The 11,458-nt window shown below is 39.7% G+C and overlaps 1 protein-coding gene across 1 annotated transcript; it reads right to left on the reverse strand.

The window, feature by feature from the left end:
- Nucleotides 1–6,722: 6,722 nt before the first annotated feature.
- On the reverse strand, nucleotides 6,723–10,165 carry zic1 (zic family member 1 (odd-paired homolog, Drosophila)). Its single transcript, XM_047349722.1, has 3 exons — nucleotides 8,876–10,165; nucleotides 8,382–8,545; nucleotides 6,723–7,862 (listed from the first exon to the last, which is right to left on the reverse strand). Exons 1-3 carry the CDS (start codon nucleotides 9,837–9,839, stop codon nucleotides 7,665–7,667), a joined length of 1,326 nt encoding a protein of 441 aa, XP_047205678.1. The 5' UTR covers nucleotides 9,840–10,165; the 3' UTR covers nucleotides 6,723–7,664.
- Between the last annotated feature and the right edge of the window lie 1,293 nt (nucleotides 10,166–11,458).

The following is an 11,458-nucleotide window of genomic DNA, read 5'->3' on the forward strand; positions in this document are numbered from 1 at the left end:
TATTATATCTAATGTCCTGGCTGTGTTAGATTGGTGCAAAGTCCTACAAACACTCCCACACAGACAGACACGTTCAGGGTCGAAGTCTTTCCTGGCTCTCACAGCCACTCGCCTTGGATTTCCACCTGTGTCCCACTGATGCAGCTGGTGAGAAAAGCTTTGTGCCAAGCGCTCCGTTGATGATACACTGATAATACCTTGATTTCCGCATTTAGTTGCCAAATTTTACCTTTAATCGCTCTCTTTCTGCATTGCTGGTATAATTATAAAATGGTGCACACACACTCTGAAGAGATGTACTGTGATTGAGGCATTGGCATCAGCTGGCTGCTGTTGATCTGTTGCTAAGCGGAGTTGTGATACTGCAGATAAGATGTTAGAATGACTGAAAGGTCAGTGCAAATGTGGAATGAAAATATGTTTCCAGCTCTGCTGCACACTTCCAGCAAGTCATAAAATTTTACAACGAAAGGCAGGGGGGATAGAGTTCTGGCTTGAGGACACTGTAACAATTTTATTCCATTTTGAACCAGCTCGGGATCAGAAAACCTTTCATAAAAAGCAATGTAAACTATCCAAACGTGCACACGACAAATAAACACATAGCCAATAAAGATTTGATCCATTGTAAAACCTGTTTATCAGGTTCGAAGAATCACACACTACCAAAAAAAGAAAGTATTTGTTGACATTATCGCAGAGAATAGCTGAAGTTGTGTTTGCACACACCGAGTAACCAGAAGAATTATGAATCCAGTTTGTTTCTTTGCACACTCTTTTTTTCTGGAATGGTTCAGCCACGAGGGAGAGAGAAAATGCAACTCGTTTTATTTAAAATATCTTTACTCAAAACACAAGGCAGGCAAAACAACTTATATTTATTGCTCGTTGTCTTTGAAAACTATTTGCAAGTCTTTGGGCCACAGCCCATAGGAAAAAAAGACAAAAAAAGGAAGGAAAAAAAACAGAAGAAGATATGCAACCCTAGGACTAAGTGCTCATTTAGTGGATAGAAATATTGTTCGAGTTGCTGGCATGTTGTTCAGACTGAGTCAGGGAGTAAAAACAGCCAGATTACATGTGCTCTTTTTCTTCGATTAAAACTCGAAAACCTTCAAATATGACATTTTCATATCAAGCTAGAGGTCTGTTATTGTTTGCTTTTTTAATAGAGAGAAATAGTTGACACACCACATATGACATGCAGAACAAAACTGAACGGGGTTATTTGGACTCATTGTTAAAAGAAGGGTTTGCAACACACTGACAGCCATAAGATCTGTACAAATCATATTAGGTGTTGCAAAATACAATTAAATCCTGCAGGATTTGGTTCGAGCTATGTTTTACTCCAAGGCACTTTCAATCTAACAAAACAAAATGCATGGTGATGTGTTAAGGATCAGTAGAAGGCTGTCCCTGATTATCTCTGGCTGGTCATTCTCACTGCAGAAAAAGGAGTAATTTTTAGACTCATCAGATAAACAGATGTCGACAAGCTGTTCCGTAAGCGAGAAGACCTATTCTCCATTGAACGGCGTTAAGGCACCATATGTACATTAAATCAAAATATGGGTGAATGATGAATTCATTAAAAGCAAAACTGCCACGATCTGAGCTCCCACTCACAGCACCAAGACAGGGTAACAATGAAGATGTGGGTCTTGATTTAGGTCCTAAATGGAATGTAATGGTTGGGGGTAAAAAACTTTATTTTGATTTGAAAAAAATAAAAGTGTAAAAAACTGTTTTAAGTTGATTCCATAGTTTAAAGTGGCAGATGTCCATTTGTCTTGTTTAGTTTTATCCTAAACAAAGACGTTAAAAGAAAGGCTTGGTTAGCCATCTTGATCAACCCAAACCATTTTTATAGAACATTTAAACAGCAATAGATCTCTTTTCCTGTTCCGGGTTTCGAGCACAACGTTGGATTAACCCACGGAGCATATTTTGTTTGAAAATAACTCTAAACTGACTAATTTAAGCTGCGTATGTCTATGTTAATTCACTGCTGCTTCCATTATCTTACCTTAAAACATTCTACTACTGCACGCTGCTTTCCTTCCCCGTCCTTTTTTTTTTTTATTGTTACTCTTTTAGAAGTCGTTGCGATGCTTTTGTAACGCTGTACTTCACCTTCAATTGTCCTGCGGGGATTATTAAAGATTTCTGATTCTGAAACGGTGTGAAAACAGTCGATATACGTCTAGACTCCAGTTAGGATATATTTGGTCTCAATGTAAAACGATTGTAGACGTCTAAACGAGGCTACACGTTTATTAGCGGTCCAAGTGTAGATGAATAAGATCAGATTCACTAGTTGGAAAAAAAAAAAAACTTGTGAAATGAGTATGGATCTTAATAATATAGCAATATAGTACAGACGTATCACAGACTCGTGTCTACATTTTCTAGGTATATCCTCAACGTTCAATTCCGCATTATTGCTCAGTGGGTTTTCCTTTCTCCGTGTTTATCCAGAACAAACGGGCCACGCATGAACCTGCGTGAGTATTTTCTGTGGGGCTGCAGAGGTGTGCAGGGTCCCACGCTGCCGCGGAGCGCTAATTGGAGTGGCCTCATTTAGCAACGCGTCAAGAAAAAAAATGGAGACGTGTCAGGACGACACCGTGTCATCGCCTCCACAAATCTCCCGCGCGCTCTCAACTTTAATGGCGTGTCAGACATCACAACTGATGCGAAGGGGGTCACCGTGAGCCTATGTTTCACTATAACGAACCCCCTCTCTTCCACGGCCACAAGATTAATATCCCAATCAGTGATGTGGTCAAATAAAATTAATTAATTAAATACAGTAAAGAAGAGCACACAGTTATGGGTATCATGCAGCATTAAAACGCAAAAATAACATTTGAAAGATTTGTTTTGCATTGGATTCCTTTTGTTTAATAGATTAATTCAGCTGCAAAACAACAACAGCCCATGAGTTTGAGTGGATTTTATATTATACAACAAATTCACAGTGTGTGTTGTTAAACGATGATACAAATTCTTCTGTTGGACTAATTAGATTCTAATTTACAATAAAACGTGACTTTTCACGAACATAACGTTTGTGCAAATTGAAAATATGATGATGAATGTAATAAACAACAGCGCATTCCACCATTTGAAGCAACATAATTCGACGAGTTGCTGTTTTTCGACCAAAATGGACAAAACCTCTGTTTTTTAATCATTGCTGCAAATATTTTTTATCCCATCGGTCTGTCCTGGAAACTAACCTCTGCATGCATGTAGCTGAGAGGGTGCTGAACGTTTTGATGTGTACCACATAGTTATGTGATAAACAAGATTGCTTCACAAACACTAATGAAATAGTGCAAACACTTATGAAGTATAGTAGTTTAAGGGTTAAATACCAGTCAGAGATCTATGAAGTGTTAAGTACACGTTTAAAATTATAAATAGACCAAATGAAATATATTAATGTTTTTTTTTTTTTTGTTTTTGCATGTGAGTCAGTTATGACATAATAAAGGGAAAATATAGAAGAAATTATTAAATTAAAACTGTAAATTCCTTTTAGCATTTGGATTACTGCTGTAAGTAGATTGCACCATTAGATTCTGACATGTGAAAGAATTTCATGGATGGAAATGTATAAAAAGTGTCGGTTTAATAAACCTCTGCACGCCAATAAAGTACCCTTGACATGAATTTGACCTTTTCTGTATGGATCTCTGAACGCAGCAGATAAAGTTAACAGGATATGCACGTTTCTGCAACATTTTAAACTCTATAAATTGCATTTCTGCAAAAACCGACTGCAAATTTCTAATTTGTCTTCTGTTATCAAGGTGCAGTAATTAGATTTTTAAAAAGATTCCTCGAAAAGTTGAAATTATCTAGAAAATGTCATTGCACGCTTTACAAAAAAAAAAAACCTGCCTCCAAAGACAACCTATAACGCTCTGAAATCAGAACCTAAAATGCGCATGACAAACAAATCCGCTCATGTTTTCTTTTTTAAACGTGCCAAAGTAGCCTGCAACCATGCGCTGACTGTTGTTTGTTGTCAAACAGACAGTCCGGTCTCTAAATGTGTCAGCAGCAGCATTCTGATGCGTAGATAAGCTGCAGACTGTGCCTGTACTTCGGTAACACACACTTCAGGTTCGGTTTACTGGCCACAAGTGAAGTGCTCCTGATAAATATTCATGACGGTGGCGCTTGCGCTTTCTCCTTTATCTAGACCGGTTGTCATTTCCTGGCGTACGCGTAAATACATCTCAAGTGGATGTTTTGGGTTATTCCCCACCTTATTATTTGAGCAGCTTGTCGTCAGCACATCTTTTTACGAGGTTTTTATTTTCTTTTTTGTATGTGTGTGTATTTTTGCGTGCGTGTGTGTGTGTGTGTAAGGGAGGTTAATGTGTAAAATAATGCTAGAATGTAACCTATACGTTAATTAACCAATGCACAGGCTTTTGCTTCGAGTCGAACTGGCACGCTGAACCATGGGCGTTGCCCGAATACTTTTTACTGGGGTTCGTGCCCTCGTAAAAATTCCCCGATCAAGTATCCACCAAAAAGTTGCGAACATTACACAATAAACGGCGTAAAATTATTCCACTCTAACTGAATACAAGAAATTCCGAATGCTTGAAAAATAAATAAATAAATAAAAAAAGAGATCATGTAACTGTACTCAGTGCTGTTTGATTGTTTATTTAAAAAAAAGGCACTGTAAACTTTTGGGAAAATTAATCAAAATGTTGCTTATACATGCCTAAACATGGGAGCTGTAAGTTACAATGTAAAATATTGTTGTTGTTTTAATTGAAAAAAAAAATATACTGTCGCAACAATGGGAAGAGCTCACAGTCAAACTAATGCATTTTGTATTATATAATCTGACTACATCGTTTTATTGTAGATTTGAAACACCATCTGAAAACAATGTGGTCCGCTGTAGTTCACTGTACTATTAACCAACCGAGTAGAAAGCAGGACCTCACTCTGAAAAATGACAGGATGCTATTCTAGACTAAAATTGGAAATTTCCCATTGATTGACATTTTTTTTTTATTATTACAGGTGCTAAGAAACACATTCTCATTCCAGTAAATCCACTAAGTTGCACAACTGTTCCACGACTTACAGTAATCATTTGTAGTTGCAGTTTATATATAAACAGTGAATGTGTAGCAAAAGTATCCGTTTTGACACTAAATGAGAACGTTTATAGAAAAAGATCATCTTATGCTGAAGCATACTTAAAACGTGTGATTTAGACGATCATTTTGAGTCAGCTAAACCTGTAAAAAAGTGTTTTTCTTTCCATATGTGCTGTTCACTTCTGGCTGTTTTTATGTGCTCATTGACAACAAACCATCGGAGTAAACGTTGGTGTTTATAAGATCAATATAAGTAAAGATGTCTGTTTCTATTCTGATATTGTGCCCTAATAACAACTAGCTTCGCCCCTGTAAATCTGTTCTTGGTTCGCTCTAAGGTTCTGCACACATTTAAGGAAGAACAACCCACTCAAATCTGGAGCTATAGGAAGTTAGAATGAGATGAATCCAAACAAAACTCCTACCATAATCTAAAGACATTCTGGCTGGATTTGTCAGTCATAATTTAAACAAAATACACACGTCCACTTTAAACTATTTAAACGTCCACATTTTGTTTGTTTTAATCTATAAAGCTGCAAAGTGGCCTGGAGAGTGTGCCTTTTTCACCCTGTCGCGGTGTGTCATTGGCGCATCTGCACTGGGACCACATAGATAGATAGTGTTAAATAGAGTCGAAAAAGTCATTTTATTGCCATCCTTCATTTATCTCCACGTGTAATAGTCCGTGAAAAGAAAATATGAATACATTTCAATACATTTTCAGCATAATCATCTGAGATGAAGCTTGCATTGCTTTTATATGTTACAGCTTCTTGTTTTTTATTTAAATTTTTTTTTTTAAGGTTTACATTTTAGTTATTTTTTTCTATTTCGGCTGCATGTGTCTGCAGACTGACAGATCACGGCGGATCCGTGCACCCTGGCAGTGTTAACCATGATCAGTGGCGGCTGCTGATGTGAACTCTGCCTAATGGGGCGGTCAAGCAAGCTGCAGCCAGGAACAATGAAGTGTGTGTAGAAAAAGGAGGGATGGGTGAAGAAGGGGAGGGAGAAGGGGGTCCCACATTGACTCCCAGGCTCTCCTTCTCTTTCTCTCTCTCTATCTTAATCTAAAAAAGGAAATCCGGCAAAAAAAAAAAAAAAAAAAAAAACGCAAGAAGAAGAAAAAGAGAAAATAAATTAGATTTGAAAATTAGATTCCCGAACAATTAAGTAACGCAAAATAGCTTACTCCGGTTTTATCCACCGAGGAACAACAGCCGTGATTAATCGATTTAATTTGCGCATTACTGGAGGGCAGAGCGGTGGATGTTAATTTTGTATAAACAGAAGATCCAGAAGCAGCAGAAAGAGGAAAAAAGAGGGGGGAAGTGAATTTAGTAGTTATTATCGAGTGTCAGGAAAGTTCTAACACACACACACACCACACACACACCAACACCCAACACACACACACACACACACACACCTTTAATGAAGACTTCAACTTATTTACGTGAGAATTCTTCTCACGTAAATAAATAACTAAACATAAAAAAGGTCTAATTTGGTAATTAATTTCAATGAATGCAAAGAAAAATCAACCCCCAATAAACCTCCAATGAAATGCATTTTGCGTATTTTTTACAGTCCTTTAATATAGTACGAAATGTATCCAAACATTTTTTTCATTATTATTATTATTATTATTAATATTATTATTGTAAACTAAAGTTTGACATAGTGTACGAGCGCATTTCTCCATAAATACCGATCATTTTCTAACATGTTACCGGCCCTTTTACATGCGGATAAATATGGAAAAATCCAGCTACTTTACATGGAATAATACTTCCTCTCAGACAGAGCAATTGACAGGTTTTTATATATATATTTAGCACGTACATAAACAGATCGACACGGATTTTTTTTCACTACACGATTCATCGACATGACATTAAATAACAACAATGATACTCTGTGCTATTCAAACTGGACCTTAATTGGACGAACAATTAAGAAAAAATAAAAAAATAAAAATATGCTGCACTGGATAGGCTACAAAAAGCACATTAATACTAAGAGTCGGTTAGATCGACGTGTAGACTGTAGTAATACTGAATAATTCACATTTTGGTACACAACTAGAAACATTCTTGCCCCCAACAGTAACCTTAGATGCCATCGTCATATATCTAAGGGACCATGACATTTTTCACAAATTCCCCCTTAAAACTGTGATATTTACAAAATAAAATACTACATTTCCTTTTTTCTTTCTTGCTGTGTGATCCATTTCGGTGAAATCCTTATTTACAAAAAATAAAATAGAAAAAGAAAAAAGGCCTCTACCCAGAGACAGCATGCTTTTTCTTTTGAGATCTGTTTCGGTGCAGTCTCTCAGTAAACGGAGGAGCTGTCCGTGTTTCTGTCCATGCATCATGACAGTCTTTAACTTCACCTCCTGTGTTTTTTTCTCAGTCCATCTTTCTGACTTTTGTTTAGAAACGTTGTAGAAGTTTTTTTTTTCTCCTCTTTTCATATACTTCCCATTGTCTTTTGTGCGTTTTTCAAAATTATTTACACGTACCATTCATTGAAATTTGACGACAGCGTGCTGTGGCTGGCTGTGTGGTGGACTGCTGAAGCTGCTGGTGATATGGAGCTGCTGCTCTGGTTCTCTGTGGACGGTGACACGATAGTGGGAGGCGTGGAGGACTCGTACCCTGAACTGGCCGCTGGGGAAGGCTGCGATCCGGGGTTGGCGGATTCATGGACCTGCGGTTGTAAAAAGGAAGGGGAAAATGTGGTACACTTGGTTTATTTAGATGCAAAAAGCAGGGAAGAGGTGCTATTTTGCTTCTGACATGACTGGTTTGGACATGCGCACAAATCGAAAACAAAGTAGAGCCAAATTATTCTCATTAAGATCCTAATCTAATTTTGCGCATGAGTAAAAATAGGATTAACTTTCTCTTTCTTCAAAAAAAAAAAAAAAAACAACAACAACAGAAAAACAAGACATTTGAACACAAAATAACAAAAATTGTTTTATATGAATGTAAAAAATCTAATTAAAAATAGACATGGAGAAGTAAATTCCAACCATTAATTTGCTCAAAAGGAGTTTCATCATATTTTTTTTTGCAAAGTAAAGCAACAGAAGCAACTTCCTATCAATATATATTATATATATATATATATATATATATATATATATATATATATATATATATATATATACACACACACAGAAACAATTTTATCCCAATTTACAGACCAACGTTTTTTTTTTACCTTCATGTGTTTTCGAAGGGAGCTGGGGTGGGTGTAAGACTTGTCGCACATTTTGCACAGATATGGCTTGTCCGACGTGTGGACGTGCATGTGTTTCTTGCGGTCGCTGCTGTTCGCAAACCTCCTGTCGCAGCCCTCGAACTCACACTTAAAAGGCTTCTCACCTAAATAATGCGGGAAATAAAATATGCATTTTTGTGAGAAAAAAACTAAATAAATACATTTAGATTTAATTATATTTTTTGCAAGCTGTGATCCTCAATTGTGCACTGCAAATACTTGCATGAAATTCAGCATGATTAAAAATAACATTTTAATATTTAAAAAATCTTTTGCAGTGAAATATTTTCTGCCGGCAGCTGCAGAGCATGCAGCACATATCAGTTTGCAGACTCCAACTGCCCTACTGTAGTAAATAACCACACGGATCGCATGCATGTTTCGGATGGGATTTTGTCAGCACCGACTTGGCAGGGGATTTTGGCATTTCTTACCGGTGTGAGTCCTTTTGTGAATTTTTAGGTTTTCCGATCGGGCAAACACTTTTCCACAGCCGGGGAACGGACACGGAAAGGGCTTTTCTCCGGTGTGCACTCTGATGTGATTTACAAGTTTGTATTTGGCTTTGAAGGGCTTCCCCTCTCTGGAGCAGTCCTCCCAGAAGCAGATGTGGTTCGTCTGCTCGGGCCCCCCCACGTGCTCCACTGTCAGGTGGGTCACCAGCTCGTGCATGGTGCTGAAAGTTTTGTTACACGACTTTTTGGGGTTCGACAGCTGCTCCGGCTCGATCCACTTGCAGATGAGCTCCTGCTTGATGGGCTGCCTCATGTAGCGGAAAAAGGCCCCCGCTCCGTGGTGCGCAGCCATATTCATGTTCATGGGGCCGTAGCCGTGCAGCTGCGTGGACGCGTAGTGCTCGGACCGTGGGCTTGTGACGTGACCGTACTGGTCGGCCCGGCCGTAAACGTCCCCCGAGAAGCCCAGCCGCATCTGGCTGTTCACGACGTTGGAGGACGCGTGGCTCGCCGCCTGCTCATGGAGCCCCGGGAAGAGCAGGTGCCCCGCCGCGTCCGAATGTCCGTGCGGCCCAGCAAAGCTCCCGGAGGCAAACAGGCTGTGCTGCGCCCCGGCCGCGTCCCCGAAGCCCCTATTTCTGAAGAGAAAGTCCCTGGTGGAGTTGAACGCCGCCGTGGAGTAGGAGCCAACGTGGGTCGGGTGGTGGTGGTGTCCCAGGGCGGCCGCCGCCGCGTAACCCGGAGCCTGGGAGGAAAACGCCGTTTGCCCGGAACCGATGTCGTGGGAGCTGTGGTTGATTTTGAAGGCGCCCATGCCGTCCGCGAACGGGTTGATCCCCAGCGCCACTTCCCGCTCAGCCACCTCTCCTGTTGAGTGATGCCGAGAGGAGCCGAAAGTAGTGACTCCTATGGTGGGATACTGCGGTCCTGCGTCCAGGAGCATCTTCAGTCTTGACTCTTCGAGACGACTGAGCGCAGAACTGAAAGAAAACACGCGCAGATATTCTTCCTCCTCCCTTTCTCTCTGTGGCTTATCTCTTCTGGACTCGAATCCAACGAATTTTCTGTTTACTTTTTTTTTCTTTCACGACGCGAGGAATTCCCCTGCACCGCTCATCTGATGCGCACGCAAAAAACATGTATTTACTACATGCAAAATTGTCTTTTTGCGGTTTATCTTCATGTGGCGCAACTTTCACCTCCTCAGTCAGGCGGTGAGCTCTAGAATGATAGTCGCAATCATTCCTGCAGATAAATGAATTGAAAAGACAACACAGTCCAGCCCTGATGAATGGGAGGAGAGGGGGCGGTCACGTGGGGGCTGCAGCTTCTCGTTCATTGGTCCTCCCCAATAACATGCAGTCACCAAATAATAATCCGCCGTGCTGGGGCCCGCGCGTCCATGTCTCTTGACATCATCAGTCGCAGATATTTTCAGATTGCTGACTGGGAATTTAGTAAACCGTTAAATAGTAGAAAGAAAAAAAATATATATATATCACCTTAGGACAGAAAGTCAATATGTACCAGAATAACCAGAAAGTGCCACGTTGTCTTTGTCAAACATATTTTATAAAGGAGTTCAGCCTTTTGATGCGTAACTGAAAACGTTTTGTTTAATTAAGCACTTTGACTGACGGACTGACTTCAGTCTGTCAAGTCTGTCCGTCCATGTTGCATAAAAGACAAATCCTTATTGTATAGGATGGGCTGGTAGCTGTCAGGACAGTCATTTTCCTCAAGTAAACCCTATTTAGTTTTGCAGGAAAATTTGTGGCTTTTCAATTTCAAATATATTTCTCGAAAGCCCAACGGGCAATTTTTTCTGACCACTTCTACAACCTTCTTAAGATCGTTTAATTATGAAAGTATCCCTTTACCTCAAAGGAAATTAGAATCTGAATACATTGTCTACCTCTCTGAAAGCTGGAGCATCTGCGAGTTAGGTTTACACGCTATCAGTGTTTAACTTGGACCTATACCACAATTCTTAATGCGTCCATCGCGGTTTGCCTGCTTGCGGTAGAGCAACTTGCCCCATTTTAATATGCACCAGTGGTGCATATAGTCTGTGGGGTTGTCGAAGTCATCAAGTGGGATTTGCGGTGCTCGCTCTGCAGGAACCTCCGGGTGATGGAGTTTAAAGCCAAACGAAACGGACCAGACCATGCCATTATGGATCACTCAAACTGGCTTCTATTCTGCACACTGCATCTTCCAAATCAATCTTGGAAACCCAAGCAGAGAGGGTCAGGTTAAGATATAGAATTTTCAGGTCCTTGAGACTTTCGTAAGGCATGCATGCAATTTACCAACATTGCAAAATTCAAAGGAATTTCTTTCACAGACGGTACAATTACAAATACAGGAGTCAGAACTGCAGGTGATGAGCAACAAGTGAGGGTAAACATAAAATCGGGCGGTAAAAAACAGACTTTTGGACAAAAGTGATTGAACTGACTCCAACAAATCTAATTTTAAGGCGTAAAGCATTTTGCTTAATTAAAATAATACTGGCTGTTTATTGTAATAACCATAACGCGTATAATTTAAATGTCACTA

This window comes from Girardinichthys multiradiatus, chromosome 21, assembly GCF_021462225.1.
Source record: "Girardinichthys multiradiatus isolate DD_20200921_A chromosome 21, DD_fGirMul_XY1, whole genome shotgun sequence".
Taxonomy (NCBI): domain Eukaryota; kingdom Metazoa; phylum Chordata; class Actinopteri; order Cyprinodontiformes; family Goodeidae; genus Girardinichthys; species Girardinichthys multiradiatus.